This window comes from Schizophyllum commune, assembly GCF_000143185.2.
Source record: "Schizophyllum commune H4-8 unplaced genomic scaffold SCHCOscaffold_5, whole genome shotgun sequence".
In the NCBI taxonomy this organism is placed as follows: Eukaryota; Fungi; Basidiomycota; class Agaricomycetes; order Agaricales; family Schizophyllaceae; genus Schizophyllum; species Schizophyllum commune.
In genome coordinates this window covers 1,923,690-1,943,824 of record NW_026089542.1, presented here as the reverse complement: position 1 = coordinate 1,943,824, position 20,135 = coordinate 1,923,690, and the positions used below count along the sequence as shown (strand labels likewise).

Below are 20,135 nucleotides of genomic sequence, written 5' to 3'. Positions count from 1 at the left end.
GTAACTTGCCGCTGACCAACCAACATTCCAAGTCCCCTCCCCGCGCCTGTCTGCTCCCAAATATTCCACAGCCTTTCTGGCTTTCTATTTGGGTGACTCGCTAGTCAAGGATGCCGGCAGATACTTCAGGCGTCCATGCCCGACGACATTCAGTTCGCAAGTCCTCTGGCGACGACGATCTCGAGGTTCGGCGGGCACGGGGCGAGCTCTCTTGTGCTGAGTGCAGACGACTGAAGGTGCGTCGTATATCCATGTCGATCATGCCCGTTGCTCATTTTACTTCGTCGCTCAGCTCAAGTGCGACAAGAAAATCCCGTGTGGCAGTTGTGGTATGTGCCTTTCGGTGCATCTATTTACGCATTTACCGACATGAGCAGTACGCAGAGGTTGTCCATCGATATGCCCCAATGGAAGCTTGTCTTCAGGCCAAGGCATGAGGTGCGCCTCAATGCCTCGGATTCTGTACACCTCTAATACCCTATCACCAGCCGCTTCGTGCTCGCAGATACCACCGAGCTCCATGGCAAAATACAAGAGATGGGACAGCGCATACGGCAACTGGAGGTGCGTTTACCACGTCTTTGACTAGAGGTCAATCCTTGACGACTGCTCAGGACGCTCTGGCGATCTTCCAAGCCGGTGTTTCCAACGAGACACATCCTCTCCTTCGCCCAGAACTACTCTCCATTAAGTTTGGCCCAGAACGCCTCATCGCACCCGAGCGAGAGAAGCCTCGCAGGGACCACTCTGTCGACTCAATTGACGCCCTTGGCACCCTTACTATAGGCGAACGCGGCGACGCAAAGTACTTTGGACGCTCCGCTGGCTCTGAAACTCTCTTCCTCGCCGGCGCAGAGCTTGAGCCACCTATCGACGAAGACGACGACTACTCCCCCCTTGCGGCCGAAATCGCCCGCCTCTCGTCCTCCTTCCCCTTCAATGACGGCTTCGCCGTGACAGAGCGCACTCTCGATCTTCTCTACACCTATCTACCTGAACAACCTCGCGCCTGGACACTCTGCGAGACCTACTTGGAACACGCTGCTTGGTCTTTCCGCCCTCTCAAGCGGGATGAGATCATAGACGATCTGTTGACGCCTGTGTACAAGCTCAAGAAGCAAAGGGCAACAGACCCCACAGTCCCCCACAGCGTATCGGCGCACAAGCTCGCTGTGCTATACTGCCTCTTCGCCATCGGCGCCCTAGTCGATCTGACCCTACCTCCATGTGAGCTAGCCAATCATTGCCGTCGCATGTCTAATCCTCATGCTTGCTGTAGTTAACGCCGAGGCGCGTAATTACCACCATCTCGGCCGCGCCGCTCTTTCGTCCCGCTCTGTCTTCGACTCGCCGGAGATCGCGACTGTGCAGGCCGTCCTGCTCATGGCGAACTTCCACACCCTGGGTGGCAAGCGATATACAATGGACAGCGCTTGGAGCCTGACAAGCTTGGCGTGCAAGCTATCTCAAAGTGTGAGTCCCTCGTCCATCGTTGTCAGCCCTCCTCTGACTTCTGGCTAGCTTGGTCTACGTAAATATCATGCTTCCCACTGGCCGCGGCGTGTTCTTATGAGCTCTCATCGCAGACCGTGATCCTGCGCGATGGCACATGGATCCGAAGACGGTTCAACGTAGACGCAACCTATTTTGGGAGCTGTTTGCGCATGAGCATTTTTTGGTAGGTCTTCGTGGGCTCGTCGGCAAATTTGTCTAACATCACCGACAGAGTCTGGCTCTCGGGCGACCAGCGGCCATCCGCCTCTCGTATTGTGACTGCGAGTTCCCCTACGACGACGAGCAGACGCTTGATGATAAGGGCCAACCTCGAATAGGACGTGGGTACTCACGCGTCTATGCCCCGATCAAATGACTCAAGTCCATCGCTCCTCAGATCACCGCTGGAAAATCGAGTTTGCGCGCGATATCCTCGCCGTGGTCACTGAGTCGGTCTTGACGGCCGACCCACCCAGCTATGAAACTATCTTAGACCTCGACCGCAAGGTTCGCGAGAAGGTGCTCCCCGAACATCTAGATGTTTTCTTGAGCCCACATGACGAGCACTATACGCCGTTCACCTTCATGAAGGGCGGCTTGTTGTCACAATATAGGGCCATCAGTACGTGTCCATCCGCTCCTTTATCTGACGGTCGCTTATACGGTATGATAGCCTTGTTGTACATCCACCGTAGCTTCTTCGCGCAAGCTATGCTCGACCACCCCGCCAACCCCCTTCGAAGCGCATACGCGCCTTCCTTCCTTGCCGCATATCGCTGTGCGTCCAAGATGATCAAGACCAGTCTCAACCACTTCGAGCGCTTCCCGGAACTCTGCCTGAGATGGTGGAATGTTTGGACCCATCGTGCGTCTACCTAGTTCACTTCAGCGTGGCCTTCGCTAACGTCCCCTTCAGTCTTCTCTGCAGCAGTATGTTGTTACTAGCCAATGGTCTTGAGCGTCTGCTCACACGTACACAGATAACCGTGGGGTGCATCGTCACGCGCGCGCCGTCCTCGACCATGGCGTCCAGCGCCTTCATCGAGCTCGGTCTCGCCTGTGACATGTTTGCGAAAGGTGCCGTGCACTCTCGTCGTGCTCGTAGTGGCTTCGTGCGCACATTTTTCTCTACTGACCTGCCCCGTGTTCACATGTCTCTTCTTTTCCTTCTATCAAGGCGGTCCTATGCAAGCTACGACTCAAGGCATTCAAGGCATACTCGCAATTCATGTCCGGCGGCAAGCTGCCCAAGTCGGAAGATACAAACTATTGCGACGACGAGCTCGCCATCTTTGGCGGCCACACGCGCGTCCTCGTTAGCAAGATGATGTCGAGGTGGCAAATCGACAAGGCTGGTTGCAATGGGAAGAGTCCCAAGCAACTCAATGGCACCTCTCCGACAGCGAGCACCGACTCCGCACCGGCAAGCCCAATGACCGAGGTGCATCCCAGCCTCGTCGAGTACCTTTCGCTGCTGCCTCCAGGGTCGCAAGTCCCTAGCCCGCCTTCTGCGAGCGAGGGGCTCACAGACTCCGAAGCCGCGGCGAGGCAATCAGCTTTCTCCTACGTGACTGGTCCTGCTCACAAGCCCACAACGCTGCCGAGCCTGACGCAGCAGTTCACTCCGGCGCTTTGCAATGGGTGGACTGCTCCGTCGACTACGCTGAACGGCAACGGTGGAGTCTCTGCGTCGACCAACGGGACCACGACCCAGATGCCGCCAGATGCCAGTATGTTCTTCGACATGTACGGACAGTCGTTCCCAACAACGGATGCCACAGCGCCGCTGCACGCGACCGAGGACGCGGGCTTAATGGACCTCGGTATGCTGATCTCGGGAGAGAGCGCGATCGACGAGCAGTGGATGTCGTTCATGCGCGACACGGTGTTGACGGACAAGAACTCGCGACATGCGTAGGTGGTGTAGTGCATAATATAATAGCTTCGTATTAGAGCGGATCCGTTAGTAGTTATTTATCGTAGTACGAGCCGTGTAGTGTTGGCGCGTCCTCCCGCCTGCTTCTGTTTACGACCCCGTGTAGCATACATCTTGCATTATAGAGAGCTGGACGCGCTTCGCTCGCGTATCGTATGGACTTGGCTGACCTTCGCCTGGGTGTGAACTGCCGTCGGGCGTTCGCGGCGCGTATCGCGCGCAATTGTCTTTGGTATTTGCGCAATGGGTCACATGATCGCGCCTCATCATTGATTCCACACTCATGTCGAATCGGAATTCTCCTTCTTCTGTCGAGTCACTTGCCTGGCAGACGTTCTGCGGCGCTATCGCTGTAGAGCTACGATACACGCTATCCGCTTCCTAACAACCTAGATGGCGCCTCCTAAAGTCAGTGGGACAGACCTCATCCACGGCGATGGTGTTCTCGGACACACGCCGGAGGTCGCGCCCTCCATTTCTATGTCCACCAGTAAGCATCCAGCCACCTCTTCCCCAAAGTTATCTTTTGGAAAGTTCTGTGTACACCTTGTGCTATCTAGCTATCTATGAAAAAGCCTCGGGACATGCTGACAAGTCGGTGTAGCCTTCAGAGCGCCTCTACCGAAGCCCGATGCAGGCCCGGTCGACCTGTCTACCGAGGACCTGCGCAATCCGACGCGCAACCTATATTCGCGGTACACACAGCCTGTGAGCACCCGTGCTGAGCACATTCTCAGCAAGGTCAACGTACGTCATTTCGCTGTATGATTCCTTCGTGTACAGCGTACGAATGACCCTCTGACCAACAGGAGGGCTTCGCTATTACCTACTCGTCCGGCCTGGCTGCCTTCTTCTCGGTAAGCGTCGACGGCGTCTTGGTAAGAACACTTACTGACGTCGAGTCAGGCGCTCGTCCACGTTCGCCCCAAGCGCGTCGCCGTGCAGGGCGGGTACCACGGCTGCCATGTCGCGCTGCAAGTGTACAATAGGGCTCGCGACGAGGTCGTCCCCAGCATCGGCCTGGACGACGAGTATCAGCCCGGCGACATGTGCTGGCTGGAGACCCCGCTGAATCCTACGGGAGAAGCCAGGTACTGACTTTTTGTGAACGTCGAAGGTGAAGCATGCGCTGACGGAGGGTTCCGTAGGGACATCCAGTACTACGCAGACAAGGCAGGTTCTCTTCTTTGACTGATGCCGAATGCCTGGCTGAGACAGCTTGCAGATTCACAAGGTCGGGGGAGTGCTTCTCGTCGATGCCACGTTTGGGCCGCCGCCGCTCCAGTACCCCTTCAGGTTTGGCGCCGACATGTGAGTCATGCCATGACCCTCAGGTCCTCTGACTGACATTACGACTAGTATCATGCACTCGGGCACCAAGTACTTTGGCGGCCATTCCGACCTACTTTGTGGCGTTCTTATCGTCAAGACGCACGAGCAGTGGATGAAGGTAAACCATTGCACGATTCACATCAATTATTCCATGGCTCACGCTCACTCGTATAGCTGTGGACCGACCGCACCTACATGGGCAACATGATGGGCTCCATGGAGGCCTGGCTATTGCTTCGCTCTCTCCGCACTTTGCACTTGCGCGTCGAAAGGCAGTCCGAGAACGCGACTAAGCTAGCTCAATGGCTCTCCCAAGTCTCCAAGACGCCGGAGGGTCAGACGTTCAATGGCGTCCCAGGGGGCATCATTAAGACCGTCTGGCACTCGTCCCTTCAGAGAGTCGACAAGCGAGGCTTTGACCCCAAGAAGCAGATGACTGGTGGCTGGAATGCGACGTTCGCGATGGAGGTATGCTCTTGAGCGTGCAGCACCGCCGGTCCCTCACATGGTTGTAGATGGCAAATACGGAGTACGCCAGGTTGCTGCCGCATACTTTGAAGTATTACATCGTACGTTGGCGGTTTTCATGGTATTCGAAAAGATATACTGACCGTGACATAGCCTGCGACCAGTCTCGGCGGTGTCGAAACTTTGGTCGAGCAGCGCATTCAGAGCGATCCCGGCGCTCCGCCTGGTCTAATCCGCATCAGCGTTGGAGTCGAGGACATAGAGGACCTGAAATCGGACATGAAGCAGGCGTTGCTCAGCATCAAGGTGAGTATCTTCTTAACCACGATACAGTACCCAGGACCTAACAAAAGCCTATAGGGGAACGCGAAGCTCTAGCTGGCACATAGATAGGTCATGTTGTCCCGTCGACAGTGCTTCCCAGTCAAGAACAATGTACTTCTGACAGCCCGGTCCGATTTTCTGACACTTTAAACTAAGTGCGAAGCCATACCCTGACTTTCGGCCTTCCTTCTTGAGTTTATCGGGGTGAGAATGACCACGCGATCCCCATCGAGGTAAATAGACGGCCGGTATATATTGACGTGTCTGCTTCGATTGCCTTCATCTCCTCTTCTTTCCCTCCTCCATCCCATTGTCAGCTCATCGATAACGATGTCGCGCACGCGCCTGTATCTGAAGAGTTAGTAGTCAGTGTCTCCCTCGGTACGTGCGCTGATGAGAGGCCTCCAGATCTGCCCACCGATCTTACGGAGGCTGAGGTCAGAAAGGTAGGACACCACATACTCGGTGGACTACACGGCACTCACTATTTGACCGCAGTATCTGGATGGCTTCGGCCCTATAGTCTCCCTCAAGATCGGTCATGGTGAGCTCCAGAGCGCAAACCCGCGATTCACCGACGCTGACCAGATGCCAGATCGGTCCTACGCTTTCGTACAATATCTACAGGAAGAGGTACGTGTCACTTCGATCGCGGATGCACGAATCGATCTCATCAGAACCAGGATGCGCAAGGCCTTTGTCGTACTGCGAAACACCATCGTCTTATGGGTGCTGGTGCGATATACCATACACCTTTTGCTCAAATGACTGATCCCCTTCATACAGACGTTGCTGTGGAATACGCGGTCAGTCGACCTCGGGAACGATTCCCGGTCTTCGTCGATAATGTACCAAAAGAGCTTTGCTGGTACGCTCTTCGAAAACCCTGATTTACGACGTTACCGACGCATATATCCACAGGCAGCAATTGAAGGACTTCGGACGCCTGGCTGGTGGCTTGGTAGCCTTTTGCGACATCGATCGTCTGAATCGCACGCGAGGGTAGGCTCACTACATCGCAAGTCCCGAACAATGACTGATAGCCTCCCAGTTTTCTCGAATACTGGAGCATGGCCGAGGCTCTCGATGCCATCTCGAAATTGGACGGCCAAGAGCTCGGGGGTCAGCCGGTTCAATTGTCTGCAAATGTAAGTCCTCTTACTACGTTTGCGGTGCTCCTGAGTCTAACATACTTAGTTTGATATGCCACCACCCAAGAAACGTCGCACACGGTCATCCCGCTCATCGCACGAACGCTCGCATCTTTCTTCGCGCTCAAGCAAAAGAGGGTCCCCGTACCCCGCTCTGCACCACAAGGAAATGTATCATTTGGGTGTAGATGACCATTATCGGCAGGCCAGATCACGACGTGTGAGCCGTCGCTCGATGTCTCCTCGGTCGCGGCGTCGGGACTCGACCTGTACAATCGAGTCAGAGTATGGCCATGAACTCTCGGGCCTCCAGCAGCACCCCACTTCATCCTATCCCATCCCAGCGCATGGCCCAGTCCGACATTCGACGTCGTACTACAGCCTGCGCCACTACTCGGTCTCTCCTCCTTCAACGGCGCTGCCATGGGGCTACAGCGCGATTGGCACTCGCCCGCTTGGCCGTGACCACGATTCGGCTGTGGCCTACGACAGGCCAGGCTTCGAGGACGTCGCCGCCGATCCTTACGACGACAGGGCCTACCTCCATCGGGGCGTCCATGGAGGCCGTCCTACCTCTGACGAGGACCGCGGATATGTCGACCCGTATGCATACGAGCACCGTCTCGCACCTTCTTGGGAAGACTACCACCATCCGCACGCTCGCATCAACTAGATTTTCTATTCCTCGCACGCATTTCTCACCAAAGCATAACGCTTCTTCTGCACTGACCTCGTACATCGGAATCACTCATAGCTCTGTTTATTGCACTTACAACTGGTTTCCTCGTCACTTCGCATATCGTTACGCATTCGCGTTCTCGCATACTCATACATCGCTCACCCTTCGCTTCACCATGGTGCCTTGCTCTCTCAAGCTTCCCCAGTTCCATGTGTCCCTCGCTCTCAACATGCACGCTACCTACATCGTCAACCTTCATACCGAGCTCATCGTTTCGATCAGAACTTGTAATTCTGTACTTACCGCTGCTCTTCCCTCTGTAACACTCACTCATACCTCTGTATCAGCTACGTCGTCTCACATACGAGCACCATTACTTCCGTCTGTACCTCTCATGTCGCATAACCGCACCGCATCCTGCTTTTGATGTCCTACACCCATGTTGTGGGTCCTCGGCTCCGCTTTCGGCTTTTGCCGTGGATGCATCACGTGTCCATGTTCGACTTGGTGCTGTGGTTCAAGCCGTTCGGAAGGCGATGCTGAAGAGTAGAGCCATGTGCAGTGAACTTTGATCAGAATGTCCGATACAGAGACCGTCTATTCAGCCGAATACCCTGATCGTATTGTATGTATTGAGGCAAGAAGGCGGCTATCGTACCCTAATCTCGTGTCACTTCCGTCATTTCCAGGGTCGACTTCATGGATGACTCGGCGAATTTCGTCACAGTGCTGGGGCGATTTTCGTGGTCCTCTGTGCTGCCAGCTCCGCCGCCGCTTCCCTTGACATTGCCGCTCCTCCACACACCTGCAGGTCGAGTGTCCGAACTTCCGTCCTGTAGCTCGCGTCCTGTTATGTTGGCACCTGTGGCGTTGGATATCACCGCGCGTGCATGTATGAGAATCGCCGTGAGTGCGGATATGTACGGAACGCAGTCCGTAAGGAAATAAGTCGAAACGTTGTCGACGTCGTACATGATCTGGGAGAGCAAGATGACCGTACTGGAGGCAAGGGTTAAGTATTCTCGAAAAATTTAGAGGGAGATCGAGGTGTATGCTCACGTATTTAAGGCGGCGCTTTCGACTACGATGATGAGAGCGGTCTGACTCGACCAGCGCGATAGATAAAGTGATTTGAGCGAGAACAAGACAAAGAAATAGCCGTGCGTTAGCAAGAAGCAGATCGCTTTGAAGGGCGCGCACCTTGATTGACTGGCTGATACCATGGTCCATGGTTTGCCGCCGGATATGAGCCAGTCTCCAGACTACCAGCGCTGTACGTATTCCCTCTGAGCGATGGTCGAAAACTCAGCATAGTATGCCACATACCGGTGCAATAGAAATTGATACTGAAGGGAAAGATCTGTTAGAGAAATATAGTGGAGCAGCTGATATTATACCTTAGCGAAGGGACGGCTCGCGCAAGCCTCCAGTGATGTAGGGACGTAAGGGTCTCAGGGATCGAGGGATCGAACTGAAGTATATTCTTTCAAGCATAAGATCCCAGACAGTCCATTCATCACTTACCACGCCATACGCATACGTAGTTCCAATGGCTGTGACTAGGAGCGCACGTCAAGCTGCAATTTGAGTCTTCCATTGAGGACTTTACCAGAGAACCCCGCGAGGCAGACGAGGGGGAAAACGACCACTGGTTTGCTGTAGTCCCAGATGATGAAGAACCGGGATATCTGAGAGCGGTTAGGTCAGATATCTGTGGGAAGGCTTGATCACACGTAGGTGAAGATCAGGAAATGGCCGGAGATTATAAAGTGGAAAACATGAAGACTCACTACGAAGGCATCCGAGATGAGGCCGTTTGCCCCATGAAAGGCGAACCTCACGATCCCGATGGAGCCTGCAGATTCCACGTAGTACATGGATGCCTGCTGCGCGCCGTGCCAGTATATGAATGCTTGGAAGGATCGGATAACAAGGCTGATCCAATGCTATCGTGTTTCTAGTCAATAAAACACTTTTCCCCTCTCATTATCTGGACACTTACACCGGTCAATGTGGTGGTAAGTATACACAATCCAACAAGAAGCCGACCCTTGGTAGAGTGTCGGGCTGTGCTTGTACTTGCCCATCCAGCACGACGATGGCGAAGGAGGTAGAACATGGCCAGAGCGAGAGTAAGATACGTGCCGAAGAGAAGCGACTGTATCGACAGTCCTATGAGCTTCATCTGCGCCTCCTTTCCTCGGGATTGCAGTGTATAGTCAAAGCTGGCAGGTCGAGGTGTAGCCATATCCGAGCGACAGAGATGATCAGCACTGCATTGAGTGCAACGTTATATAGCGACTCAGGTAAATCATCTTTACCGAACTTCGCTGAGCTTTGAGTGGATTAGTAAGCGCGTCCATCGTAGCAGTAGAGGAAGAGAAGATCTTCGTGAAGTCACTTCCATAGCGGCATCGATAGATCAGGCGATTTCGCTATTTAAGGCTATGCCGTTGTGGTCGGAAACGAGGTCAGGTCGTTCGTATAGAGCACTACATATTGGCGGTGCCTTTGAGCTCCGTCTCGTCTGAAGCTCCTTAAGGTGGAGTGAGGGGGCTTACTGTTACTGAATGTGTTGTGGAAAGAGACCCTACGCATCGCCGGCAAAGTCATAGCCGCGATACCCGACTTTGTTGAGCAGTGATGTCCTATTATGAGACAAGAATTCTCCTTGTACATGGGTGGAGGTGAATGGAGTGACAGACACGTCGAACGAACGAAAACGATGGCGAGATAAGGCGGCTGACCGGGGCGGAAACTTGACCGATCCTTCGAACGCTGGTGCGGTGTAGGCTTTTGAACGGCGGAGGGCCACTGTTCAGGGCCACTGCTTGGAGCAAGAGAGCAGAGCGTACCGACAGCCGGGAGAACGGAGCGCGCAGGTACGAGGAACGTGGATGTCGTTCGTCCAAGATGGGTGTTGACTTGCAGGAAGTGACCCGGATCCGACAATGGATTCGGCAAGCGCCGCTTCATCACATGATTCGAAGTTGAGCTTCGACAGTCCCCCCTGAAGAATCTTAGCCTGCAAACCCGGCAGCGGTGCACAGTAAAAAAGGCGGTGGCTATAAGCGGTGTCTTTCTCGGCCTAACCCTCCCCAGGTTGACGTCGTACAGGTCAGAGTATACAGGCGCAATACAATGATGTTCCACGCACTGCACATATATGCTACGGGTAGAAGGTCTAATGATTCATCATGAAAGAGGACCACCGAGGATCAAGCATAGGCTCTGCTGGCGGCCCGCCCTGGGCAGGCCCCATCGGCGCATCATAGCCCACACCCATCTGCATCCCATAGAACCCATCCGCGTTCCGATACGGTGCCTGCTGGCCATGGTGCATCGGGAACGGGGTGAAGCGCGACATCCCCGGGTTCACGAAGCCCTGCGGCGGCGGCACCGGAGCCCCAGCGTTCGTATCCCACCCCAGCCTCGCCGGACTGAAGCCGTCGAAGTCGCCCGCGAGAAAGCCCTGACTCTGCGGCTGCTGCTGATTAAACGCACGCGAGAGCAGGCTGTCGAGCTCACGATCGTCGTGCATGATGGCCGCGAGCGACTGCGCGGGTGCAGGCGGCGGCCCCTGGCGGATCGGCGAGGGTGCTGGTGGGCTGTATTGGAACTTGACGGGCGCGCAGCTGGTTGCGCCCCGGCGCGAGAACGTGGACTTCGCCGCCGGAGAGACGAAGCGGGCATGGCCGGCGAAGATGGCGAGCACGTCCTCGTCGTCTTGGTCTTGCCGGGCAGTGTTGGGCAGCTGGGGCGGAGCGTTTTCGCTGTCGTTGTTCAGCGCCGAGCGCGCCTGGGCGGAGAGCTTCTGCAGGATAGGCTACACGAATACAGGTCAGTCGTTTGCTATCCAGTTTGCGATGGTCAACATACCAAAGCCGCAACCGCGCGCTTACTGCGCACTGCAGCCTTTGCAAACAACGTGCATGCTTGGTCGAGTTCCTGCATAGCTGAACTCGCTAGAGGCGACTTCGGACCGCGAGTGACCACTGTCCCGAAGACGATCTAGTCGGGGGTTAGTCAGGAGGCCATAGCGCAAGACTATTGCATACCGCCGCGCCGAAGGCTTGCGTCCACATACTCAGATGCCGCGCTGCTGAAGTAGGCGCGATCTCGTAAAGCTCCTTCACAGACTTGAGTATGGTCGTAGACGCGCGGTACGCAGCGAGGAAGGATGGCGCATAATTTGACTTCAACGGATTAATGGGCTGTTCGAGGATGGCCTGTGCAAAAAATGACCGATGGATGAACAAAAGCACTGGAGTAACGCCGTCAGCAAGGATGTGACGAGCGATGGACTTGTCTGCACTCACCGGTCTCCTTCACATGTTCTAGCATACCATAGCCCACTTTGTTCTTCGTCTCCCTCTTCAGCGCGTCCTTACCCTCCGGCAGGGCGAACTCGCGGACCTTCTTGTCGAGGGCCATGACGACGGCGTAGTTCGGCGACTCCGCCACGACCATCCGGGCGACGACCTCAGAAAGGCATTCGGAAGCGAACTTGAAGTGCCACGTCTCCACTGCATCTCGTTCAACGAGAGTTCTAAGAAGGAAGGAACGGGGCACATACATATGCCTGTGTCCTGCTCGTTCGCCGGGTATTCAGGGAAATTGCAGTCGATGTAGTGTCTGGAGAAAGCTGGTGGTCGGCCGGTATTTAGGCTCTGTCGAAGCGTTAGATCAAGTTAAGAAAAGTAGAGAACCATACGCACCTGCCAAATATCTGCGGTGAACAGTTGCCAGAACAGATGTCGACGTCGTCGTATCATCTTGGCTGACAGGCCCCAGCGCTCTGAGTCGCGATCTATGAGATGCGTCAGTTTCAAGTCCACGCATTGAATCTGCCTATGCTCACGTAGACCGATCTGAATAAACTGTGAGCTTCACCGAGTCCAGGTCAGAGAGGTAATGCTCACCGTCTGACACAAATGACACGCGAAAGTGAGCAAACTCCAAGACGTCTCCATGGTGGTCTCAGCGCTCTCATCATGCGGCCCAACGCCACCCTGGCTCATGAGCGCGCAGTACATGCTCATGAGATGCAGCGCCTGAATAGTGAAGATGCTCGGTGTCTCCATTAGATGGCGCAACTGTAAGGCTGCATGCGCGAGCTGCCGGTAGTGCACAGCGAGCTCCGTGCCACCAGGTTCACCACAGCGTACGAGGGCTCCCACAGAGAAGACCATGAACAGAAGCGCTAGTGCATGCGGTCCCGTGCAGTCCTTGCCATACCGGTCGTCGTCGACGTGGTCTTCGTCGGGCATTGGCGGCTGTGGCGGTAGGTAATCGGGGTATAGTCGCGGGAGCATGTCGCACTTGACCTGCGCCCAGGGTGTGGCCCGCCGAAGGGCGTTCGCGGGGTCGTAATACGCGTCAATGAGCGCGAGGGCGTCTCGTAGAGGTGGGAGGTAGGTCAGAATGAGTGCGTAGACGTCGCCTTGACTGCCGATGGGGGTGAATGGGAAGGTATGCGAGAACAATGTCGGATTCGCCGTGTATGATGCGGGGGACGTTGGTGGCGAGGAGGGCACAGGGCTTGGTGTCGTGGTAGTTTGGGAGCTCCCTGACCAGTGTGGGGACTTGCCGCCAATGATTGAAGTTGTAGCCATAAGCAAGCTCTGGCGGAACTTATTAGATTACGACTCAACATTTCTGTAGGAGCACATACCTCTGCGCCGCCTGTCGGGCCAAAGAAACGAGAAACGCCATGGTCGCTGATGGAGAGCGTCCCAAAGGCGTCTATCATATCGTCGCGCGCCTGTGGCGCTGGAGATGGACTTGGCGAGCTCTCAGCTTCAGCTATGAGTTGATCGACGTTGACAAGTAGCTTGTCCTCCGCGAGTAGGGGATGTGGCTCCTTCGAAACCCGCCTTTGTGAGGCCTCAAGCCCAGCTTCAAGGGCCCTGATGCGTTCTCCCAAGCGGCCAAGACGGCGATGAAGGTGTTCTGTGGCCGCGAGCACGTAGCGCGTGCCTTGCCCTGTCGCGAGCGCGCCATTCGGGCAAAGGGACGCACATCCGCGTCGTGTGCACGATTGGCATGGGATTTGCTGAAGAGAATGTGTTGGCAATGGGAGGGGTAAACTTGGAGGGAGACGCACCTTGTCGCATCGTATCTTTAGCCTATGGCAAGAGCGGGGAATTGGTCAGGGGAAACAACAGAGACGGAGGGCGTGACATCGCACCGTCTACACTCGGCACAGCTAACCTCGCCTATAGTAAGACCTCCGTTAGCACGGGTATCTTACTCTCTGCGTGTTGTCGGCAACACTCACCTCGTGCGCGCTTCAATTCGATCTCCCGAGCCTGCGGGTTGGTCGCATCTTGCGCTGGTTCCTTGCGCGAAGGGCGGCGAGAGAGCTTGCTTTTCTCTGGCGGCATGATAGTGGCAGTCAGGATTCAAGGAGAGACATATATTGTATGCAGTGTCGCCATTGACCCCTGCGACTGCGGCAGCGGAATTGCTGGCAGCTGGACTGCGGTCACCATTGTGAGCTTCGGGCGGCCCGGCCGACCGACGCGCGCCCACGGGTCACGATGAGCCGCTTGGACCTATGGGCGCGCCCTCACCCTCCCCCTGCTACTTTGACGGATGTCGGCGGTGACTTTGATATACAGTCGAACCTCTTCACAGCGAGAATCCTGCGAAGGAATTTCTTAGGGCTGCTCCTCCCCAAGAACTCTCCCGAAACCTTCACGACAACGCAATTGTGGCAATCGATGCATGGCAGACGTGACTAGTACAATTGATAGCCAACAGTCAGGTATGGTATCTCGTTGTCAGACTCAACAGCAGATACCGAATTAGCTCACTAACGGCTTCGACCCCTCCCTCACCGTCACAATCGTCGGGCACACTCCACGGCCAGCTAGCCGGTAGTCCTCGATATCATGCACTCCCGCGGGCAAGCTCAGCGTCATCCGCTGCAGGATCGCGCATGCTGCCATCCGCATCTGCATGTACGCGAGTGGACGCCCTACGCACATTGCCGGACCAAAGGAGAAGGGGAAGAAGGCCGTTACATCGTGAACGAAGCTAGTCTTATCGCCCTTCTCGCCTGCAGAGCCGATGAGCCCCTTGAAGGCGGACGCGCGGTCACTTTCGGGAAGCCATCTGTCGGGCCAGAAGTCATTGGGGGCGGGAGAGAAGTAGGCGGGGTCGCGTTGTAAGGCGTATGTGTTTCTGTGATTCTCTGTTCAGCAAGGACGGCCAACACAAAACAGAATCCACTCACATGTTGACTTGCGTTCCAGCGGGGATGTAGCTACAAGAGCAAATGAGCAAAGCGATACAATAGCAAGGATGTAGGCCCGTACCGATCTCCAATTATACGCGCGCCAATATGCTGGGTACTGCGTTGAGCACCGTTGGGCACTGGCGGCTGCAGACGCATCGCTTCGTTCCTATGAAGCCCATGTAAGCCGCTATCGCTACCGGTAAATGATCACCCACAAAACGGCATTCAGATACGGCATGTTTGCCTGCTTGACGGGGTCAAACGGCGACGAGCCGGGAGGGAATGACTCGTCGATCTCCCGTTGCAGACGCGCCTGCATCTCGGGGTGCTTCATCAGGAAGTAGAACGCGTTGATCATGACGTGGGAGGTCGTATCGGAGCCGGCGACGATGGCGAGTAGGCCGTCGCTCATGAGCTCGTTCATTTTGGGCGGGTGGGATTCGTGGCCGTCTTCGTCGATCTGAGGAACAGTACGAGGTCAGGCAGTACAGTAAAGAGGTGAGGATGGCAACGGACCAGGTAGTGGAAGAGGTCCTTGCGCATTGAACCCTCGCGCTTGCGGATCTCGACGCGTTCGGCGGCGAACTGGGCGAACTTGTTTGTGACTGCGCCCTTGGACTCGAGCATGTTGAGGTAGCGAAGTGTGTATGGGACATGTGCCGTGATGTTGTTGCGCCTACAAACCAACGGTTGGCCACCGAAAATGTCTTTGGGCTTAAAAAGACTGACCGGAAGGAACCATCCATGAGCTCAATGACGCCTGTGTGGTCCTCGCCGTGGCGCATGAGCTCGAAGCCTCCACCGAAACTGGGTCGTAATCAGTACATCTCAAGACACCCGCAACTCGACGTACGCCATGTCACCCATGAAGTCGAATCTGTATACCCGTCAGTTCTCTCTTCAAACTACACGCTCACAACATCACGCACGTATAGTAACTCAGCCACTGGTCAAGGTCGAACGGCTCCTTCATCTTCTCTAGCAACTGCACGAACTGCACGGTCCGGTCGCGGATGATTCCTTCGTACTGGTGCAGCGCGGACTGGCTGAAGCCGCGGTTCCATACTTTGCGACGGCGAAGGTGTTCGGCGGGGTCGCGCTCGCTGATCAGAGAGCGAGTGGCGCCGGGAGGTACGCGGCCGTCCCAGACTGTGGTTGACGAGCCTTCAGCAAGCGGTAGAGCACTGATAAGTTTAGCAGCGTACATGGTCCCTTGGGAAAGCCCTGAGCACCGAGGACAGGGAAGATGGCATCTGCATCGCAGATAGAGAGCTCGTTCGGGCCTGAGGAATAAGGTCAGTCGGTAAGAGTTGAAGGCTGAGGCAGAATTGTGATGTACCGATGCGAACGTAGCGCTATGGTTTTGTCAGGTCTCTTTGTACTTCTTCTTCTAGCATGATTACTCACCCCATACTTCTCGTGCAGCTTCTTGAAGTAGGTGATGTCGACTCCGAGGTGCTCCTTGCGCGCGAACAGAACGTACGCCATACGGAACTTGCTCAACTTGTGCAAGAAGGGGCCAGGATACTTTGCGAGCCTGATGTATAGTTATGAGTACGAGTCGGCGATGCGATACCAGAGGTGCTCACGGGTGGAAGGGCGAGACGCGGTATGCGAGCGTGCACGCGACGATCGTGGTATAGTAGAGCGCGAATGCTGTGGTCACAGTATAGAGCAGGCTGCCTGGGGATGCAAGGTAGAGCACGCCGCTCAAGGCGCCTGGGATGGCGCCGAGCAGACCAAGCAGCGGCAGAGGCGTATCCGGTTCATAACGCTTGAAGATGTAGTACACGATCTGCAGACGCGTTCAGCATGCGATCAAGTTGTAGAGGAACGGGCGTACGCACCGATCCAGCCGCTACTGTCGTCGCCAACGGGTGCTCCGCGAGCACTGTTTGCACTAGAGAAGTCATGACGAGGGGGAGAGGGAGCGCACAAGGCCCACCGTAAGCCCTCGTATGTAGTCAAGCCCGTATGACCAGTCACCAGCGTACGAGTGGGGTGCAATCTGTATGCGTCCCGCGGATCTCCCATCTTGGACGCAAGAGCAAGTCGACATCTACGCGTCGCGGACGAGTTGCGCGTGCCTCGACGGACCACGGATGGGCTGGCTTATCGCGCGCACGAGCTGGTGCACCGCGGTCCCACGCCACCGGTGAGCTGGTGTAGATGGCTTCGAGCTGGTCTAAGAGGCCTCTGAGCTGGTGTATCTTGCTATGAACTGGGGTATGGCCGACCCATCATGCGTCCGGCGCGCCACCCCGGTAGCGACCCAGCAGCAACGAGTTTGCCAATGCAGCGCAGCCCTGACGGCACGTTCAGCACCCCCCGGACTCTTTGCCGACAAGTGTTGTCAATACACGATGCGTGCAGCTGTCCTGCCCAGCCTCCGACGGACTCGCGAGGAAGGTCTGCTGAGGCTTGACCGCGCGGTGGACGTCCTTCAGTCGGGGTTTGGTGGCTATTGTCCTCCTGCAATAGGCTGGATCGAGATGGAATAGTGATAGCATCTATACTGATGGCGATGGAGATTACTCTTCCTGCTTCAGATCGTTCCATGGTCGGAAGACTTTGAGGCCCGACCATCATTATTGGTAAGCGTTCTGATACGCCCTGCGGCTGAAAAACGCGGAAAAACATACATAAACAAGCGATATATAGTCGACTTGGTCTAGATTGTATGGGCGGATCCGTATATACTGCACCGACGTCGCGACTGTACAACGGGCGCGTTGGGGGTATTTTATGACATAGAAAACCAGGAGCGCCACGCTTCCTAACCTTCAATACTACTAGTCCGCAGCACTATCCGTCTGCAATGACTGACCAAGGATAGCAGCGAGCTCTTCGGCGCCTGATCACGAGTCTGCGCGTCGTCGATGACATCCTGCGAGTCCTCTGGCGGGCCCTACTTAATCAAGTAGCCGCGCTATACGCGCCTCAAGCCTTCAGTCCTCTTGCCCTGCTGTGTCAAGAGAATCTAGATTATTGTTGGGGCTCGGACAAGCCTTCCTGCTGCTCGCCGTCATGCGGAGACACGCAGAGCACCGCGCAAGCGGAACTCGAACCATCAACGTGACTACACGTGACTTCGGGTCCGAGACCGGAACTTCGGGTCCGAGCTCGTGATCTCGGACATCGCCGAGTTGAACTCCGAACCGAGCGTCGGCGCCGCCAAGCGCTGTCCGCCCCGGCAAGGGCTTCGCTCCCCGCGTATCGACAGTCCAGACTGTACGCTCCCCGCCGCGCAGGCCTCTGAGCCGCGTCGCGCACAAGGGAACGGGTGGAAACCAGGCCGGCCTTGCCTTGGTAAACATCAACAAGTGCGGAATCGCGCCCGGCATCGCGGCGCAGGAGGATACCCGACCAGTCAACCGCTCTACCGCCAGGAACCGCAGTCATTGCGCGATTATTCGGACAGGAGAACGCGCGGATAGGCGTTATAGTTGGATTTTGACTCAGAGATAGGCATTGTGTGTTACCGCGCGGTCTGGACGGCCGAGACGACGCGTTCAAGTTATATACCGAGACCTACATACGATTCGGGACTTTTCCCGCCCCGCGCAGAGAAGCCCTAGTACCTACACACCACACCAAATAAACACAACCGCGTTAACCCGCACTTTACACATCATAAAAGCCTGAACTTCCGAGCGCATTAAACCGCCTTGTGAACTTCAATCAAACCCGAAAGCGCTCGTAAGAACGTCGAGACGTCCGATTGCCCCACTCGACTTCTCGCTTCAGTCCAGCTCGTCTGGAACTGGCATAAACAACACAATCTATCCCCTAGTAATATAAATACTCGGACTCGCCCGCTCTCGTAGCGCCTCCAGTCTAGCGTGTTCATTGCTATCGTGGTTGTTGGTGTTTGGTTGTGTGGATCGTCTAGCTAGACTGTACTTCGCGTCTTTCGTGAGCGTACGATCCCATCATCTGGAGCCCACCGCGAGGGGATATTTCTGTGTTAGCCAGCAAATTACTAGCTGCTGAGCGAACTTCGAGAGTCATATTAAGGCCCTCTCCAATTCTACTTGTGTTTTCGGGTACCGTCACGACGGCTCCTGGACAAAAATCCAGCCTCTCGGCTCTAAGACCGGACTGGGATAGCTCTACATCCGAGCGATCCAAGAGAAAGGCCAAAGAGCGAGCGCGTCTAGCGGAACAAGCCAGTCGCCCATCGCGATCAGCATCACCCCGGAAATCCGTTACCCAACGTCCGGTAGAAACATCCAAAGCGGACGACACCTTACCAGGTGCTTTCCCTGAGGACACAGAACCGAACCCTCCTTCTCCTACTTCTCTCTCGGTCGCCAACGACCTCTCTGCTTCATTCTCTCGTCTTTCCATCGAGCCCGAACCGGCCGCGACACAGGGTCCACGCGCTTCATCCCCCTTGAGCTCTCTGTCCGACGATTCGACTCCGTCTCTCTCTGAATTATTTCCGACTCGCGACCGTACCGAACCAGCCTCGACCGAAGAACCGACTCCGACTCCAGCTTCCAGAATCATTCCGACTCCGAATTCGACTCCAGTATCTCGTCCCGTTCCTTCTATTCCGACTTCGACTTCTACTTCCATTCCCAAACCAATGTCTACCGCTCGCTACTCTCATACGGCGTCTGACGCCCCTCGCTTCGACGAGGATGATATGAGTGGCTTGCCTTTGTTCCTACGAGATCTTGATACATACCTCAAAGATCACGGGATCACGTCCGACGCGGACAAAATCGCTAAGGCGCCTCTCCACGCTAAAAAGACTGCTACGCGCATCTTGTGGGAGGAGCTGGCGCTCGCATTCAAAAACAAACCATGGGAGGACTTTGTTAAAGCGATCCTGGAACAGTACCCTGAAATATCGGGTCAGCAGTCCGGAACGCTTGCAGAGCTCAGCCAAATCTGTAGCGAGTTCCGCGGACTTGGCGAGCAGGATGGGACTCGTGGAAACGTGTTCCTCCGTCGCTTTGCACCGTGTATTCTCAAACTCGGCCGTAGCAACTACAAGATTTCGAATTTTGAAGTCTGCTCGCGCCTCGCCGCTGTCTGCACGCCTCAGTTCCTTGCGACCCTCGACATGATGTTGGTCGGCAAGTCGAGCAGTCTTGAGGTACCCGGCAAGGAAAACGCGAATCCTCCGGAACGGCCGACTAACACATCCATCGTCGAAGGAGGTTACCGATGGGAAGATATTGTTGCCACCATGCGCGAAGTCTGGCGCCGCGGTTTTACTGCAGCTCAGAACGCCATTGGCGACGCTTATCCCGTCGCGTCTATCAAGACCTCCGTGGCTTCCGCCTCGCACGCGGCATCCTACTCGGGCGACAGTGAATCTCGCTTAGTTAAACTCGAGCAGGATTTCCATGAATTTGCTGAGCGCGCTAGCCAAGGCGAAAAGGAAACTAAGACCGCTATAATGGGATCGTACGTCTCGAAAGACCTCTGATCGACTCAGGCCTCAACCACACACAACAAGCACACAGTAGAATGGTCAATCACCGGTCAGAGACG

General features: G+C 55.6%; 7 protein-coding genes across 7 annotated transcripts; 3 read left to right on the top strand and 4 right to left on the bottom strand.

Annotated features, from left to right (window-relative positions):
- Nucleotides 1–7: 7 nt before the first annotated feature.
- On the top strand, nucleotides 8–3,693 carry SCHCODRAFT_02687845 (uncharacterized protein). Its single transcript, XM_050346802.1, has 14 exons — nucleotides 8–236; nucleotides 293–329; nucleotides 378–438; nucleotides 489–564; nucleotides 615–1,227; nucleotides 1,280–1,473; nucleotides 1,522–1,531; nucleotides 1,587–1,678; nucleotides 1,727–1,835; nucleotides 1,892–2,116; nucleotides 2,168–2,359; nucleotides 2,411–2,424; nucleotides 2,475–2,606; nucleotides 2,672–3,693. The coding sequence occupies exons 1-14, from the start codon at nucleotides 111–113 to the stop codon at nucleotides 3,410–3,412; spliced, it is 2,622 nt and encodes an 873-aa protein (XP_050200582.1). The 5' UTR covers nucleotides 8–110; the 3' UTR covers nucleotides 3,413–3,693.
- A 51-nt stretch (nucleotides 3,694–3,744) lies between these two features.
- On the top strand, nucleotides 3,745–5,736 carry SCHCODRAFT_02622795 (cystathionine gamma-synthase). The gene is made up of 11 exons (XM_003038008.2): nucleotides 3,745–3,920; nucleotides 4,035–4,177; nucleotides 4,240–4,287; nucleotides 4,337–4,521; nucleotides 4,579–4,603; nucleotides 4,656–4,741; nucleotides 4,790–4,880; nucleotides 4,937–5,230; nucleotides 5,278–5,331; nucleotides 5,384–5,536; nucleotides 5,591–5,736. The coding sequence occupies exons 1-11, from the start codon at nucleotides 3,824–3,826 to the stop codon at nucleotides 5,606–5,608; spliced, it is 1,194 nt and encodes a 397-aa protein (XP_003038054.1). The 5' UTR covers nucleotides 3,745–3,823; the 3' UTR covers nucleotides 5,609–5,736.
- Nucleotides 5,737–5,821: 85 nt separating this feature from the next.
- SCHCODRAFT_02622792 (uncharacterized protein) lies at nucleotides 5,822–7,843 on the top strand. The gene is made up of 9 exons (XM_003038007.2): nucleotides 5,822–5,912; nucleotides 5,963–6,000; nucleotides 6,053–6,098; nucleotides 6,150–6,187; nucleotides 6,238–6,289; nucleotides 6,341–6,422; nucleotides 6,476–6,556; nucleotides 6,606–6,702; nucleotides 6,752–7,843. The coding sequence occupies exons 1-9, from the start codon at nucleotides 5,885–5,887 to the stop codon at nucleotides 7,376–7,378; spliced, it is 1,089 nt and encodes a 362-aa protein (XP_003038053.1). The 5' UTR covers nucleotides 5,822–5,884; the 3' UTR covers nucleotides 7,379–7,843.
- Nucleotides 7,844–7,978: 135 nt separating this feature from the next.
- On the bottom strand, nucleotides 7,979–9,862 carry SCHCODRAFT_02622787 (uncharacterized protein). Its single transcript, XM_003036648.3, has 9 exons — nucleotides 9,387–9,862; nucleotides 9,175–9,330; nucleotides 8,994–9,072; nucleotides 8,909–8,943; nucleotides 8,782–8,855; nucleotides 8,711–8,730; nucleotides 8,585–8,655; nucleotides 8,444–8,484; nucleotides 7,979–8,383 (listed from the first exon to the last, which is right to left on the bottom strand). The coding sequence occupies exons 1-9, from the start codon at nucleotides 9,630–9,632 to the stop codon at nucleotides 8,044–8,046; spliced, it is 1,062 nt and encodes a 353-aa protein (XP_003036694.1). The 5' UTR covers nucleotides 9,633–9,862; the 3' UTR covers nucleotides 7,979–8,043.
- Nucleotides 9,731–10,506, bottom strand: SCHCODRAFT_02261465 (uncharacterized protein). Its single transcript, XM_050342222.1, has 2 exons — nucleotides 9,946–10,506; nucleotides 9,731–9,876 (listed from the first exon to the last, which is right to left on the bottom strand). The coding sequence occupies exons 1-2, from the start codon at nucleotides 10,358–10,360 to the stop codon at nucleotides 9,830–9,832; spliced, it is 462 nt and encodes a 153-aa protein (XP_050200581.1). The 5' UTR covers nucleotides 10,361–10,506; the 3' UTR covers nucleotides 9,731–9,829.
- A 62-nt stretch (nucleotides 10,507–10,568) lies between these two features.
- SCHCODRAFT_02700387 (uncharacterized protein) lies at nucleotides 10,569–13,770 on the bottom strand (the record flags this gene model as incomplete). Its single annotated transcript, XM_003036647.2, has 12 exons — nucleotides 10,569–11,210; nucleotides 11,264–11,395; nucleotides 11,443–11,648; nucleotides 11,704–11,910; nucleotides 11,961–12,054; nucleotides 12,103–12,194; nucleotides 12,246–12,255; nucleotides 12,307–13,008; nucleotides 13,059–13,439; nucleotides 13,491–13,512; nucleotides 13,575–13,602; nucleotides 13,665–13,770. The coding sequence occupies 12 exons, from the start codon at nucleotides 13,768–13,770 to the stop codon at nucleotides 10,569–10,571; spliced, it is 2,622 nt and encodes an 873-aa protein (XP_003036693.1).
- Nucleotides 13,771–14,099: 329 nt separating this feature from the next.
- SCHCODRAFT_02622782 (cytochrome P450) lies at nucleotides 14,100–16,797 on the bottom strand. The gene is made up of 13 exons (XM_050345143.1): nucleotides 16,475–16,797; nucleotides 16,217–16,422; nucleotides 16,035–16,164; nucleotides 15,967–15,982; nucleotides 15,833–15,910; nucleotides 15,557–15,776; nucleotides 15,481–15,504; nucleotides 15,357–15,434; nucleotides 15,144–15,303; nucleotides 14,843–15,087; nucleotides 14,707–14,793; nucleotides 14,625–14,654; nucleotides 14,100–14,572 (listed from the first exon to the last, which is right to left on the bottom strand). Exons 1-13 carry the CDS (start codon nucleotides 16,538–16,540, stop codon nucleotides 14,194–14,196), a joined length of 1,719 nt encoding a protein of 572 aa, XP_050200580.1. The 5' UTR covers nucleotides 16,541–16,797; the 3' UTR covers nucleotides 14,100–14,193.
- Nucleotides 16,798–20,135: the final 3,338 nt, after the last annotated feature.

What these genes read in the sequence shown, in the direction of transcription:
- SCHCODRAFT_02622787 (XM_003036648.3), bottom strand. Translation starts at nt 9,632, where the DNA reads ATGGCTACACCTCGACCTGCCAGCTTTGACTATACACTGCAATCCCGA. An exon ending in TTACCACCACATTGACCGGT is followed by an intron (nt 9,331 to 9,386) that starts GTAAGTGTCCAG and finishes GAAACACGATAG; the next exon opens with CATTGGATCAGCCTTGTTAT. An exon ending in TCATCTCGGATGCCTTCGTA is followed by an intron (nt 9,073 to 9,174) that starts GTGAGTCTTCAT and finishes AACCGCTCTCAG; the next exon opens with ATATCCCGGTTCTTCATCAT.
- SCHCODRAFT_02622782 (XM_050345143.1), bottom strand. Translation starts at nt 16,540, where the DNA reads ATGACTTCTCTAGTGCAAACAGTGCTCGCGGAGCACCCGTTGGCGACG. An exon ending in GGGCTTTCCCAAGGGACCAT is followed by an intron (nt 15,777 to 15,832) that starts GTACGCTGCTAA and finishes CGTCAACCACAG; the next exon opens with TCTGGGACGGCCGCGTACCT. An exon ending in AGGACCTCTTCCACTACCTG is followed by an intron (nt 15,088 to 15,143) that starts GTCCGTTGCCAT and finishes ACTGTTCCTCAG; the next exon opens with ATCGACGAAGACGGCCACGA.
- SCHCODRAFT_02687845 (XM_050346802.1), top strand. Translation starts at nt 111, where the DNA reads ATGCCGGCAGATACTTCAGGCGTCCATGCCCGACGACATTCAGTTCGC. An exon ending in CTGAGTGCAGACGACTGAAG is followed by an intron (nt 237 to 292) that starts GTGCGTCGTATA and finishes TTCGTCGCTCAG; the next exon opens with CTCAAGTGCGACAAGAAAAT. An exon ending in TCTTCAGGCCAAGGCATGAG is followed by an intron (nt 439 to 488) that starts GTGCGCCTCAAT and finishes CCCTATCACCAG; the next exon opens with CCGCTTCGTGCTCGCAGATA.
- SCHCODRAFT_02261465 (XM_050342222.1), bottom strand. Translation starts at nt 10,360, where the DNA reads ATGAAGCGGCGCTTGCCGAATCCATTGTCGGATCCGGGTCACTTCCTG. An exon ending in CCACAACACATTCAGTAACA is followed by an intron (nt 9,877 to 9,945) that starts GTAAGCCCCCTC and finishes GCCAATATGTAG; the next exon opens with TGCTCTATACGAACGACCTG.
- SCHCODRAFT_02622795 (XM_003038008.2), top strand. Translation starts at nt 3,824, where the DNA reads ATGGCGCCTCCTAAAGTCAGTGGGACAGACCTCATCCACGGCGATGGT. An exon ending in AATCCTACGGGAGAAGCCAG is followed by an intron (nt 4,522 to 4,578) that starts GTACTGACTTTT and finishes AGGGTTCCGTAG; the next exon opens with GGACATCCAGTACTACGCAG. An exon ending in ATGCGACGTTCGCGATGGAG is followed by an intron (nt 5,231 to 5,277) that starts GTATGCTCTTGA and finishes ACATGGTTGTAG; the next exon opens with ATGGCAAATACGGAGTACGC.
- SCHCODRAFT_02622792 (XM_003038007.2), top strand. Translation starts at nt 5,885, where the DNA reads ATGTCGCGCACGCGCCTGTATCTGAAGA. An exon ending in CGGAGGCTGAGGTCAGAAAG is followed by an intron (nt 6,001 to 6,052) that starts GTAGGACACCAC and finishes ATTTGACCGCAG; the next exon opens with TATCTGGATGGCTTCGGCCC. An exon ending in CTCCCTCAAGATCGGTCATG is followed by an intron (nt 6,099 to 6,149) that starts GTGAGCTCCAGA and finishes ACCAGATGCCAG; the next exon opens with ATCGGTCCTACGCTTTCGTA.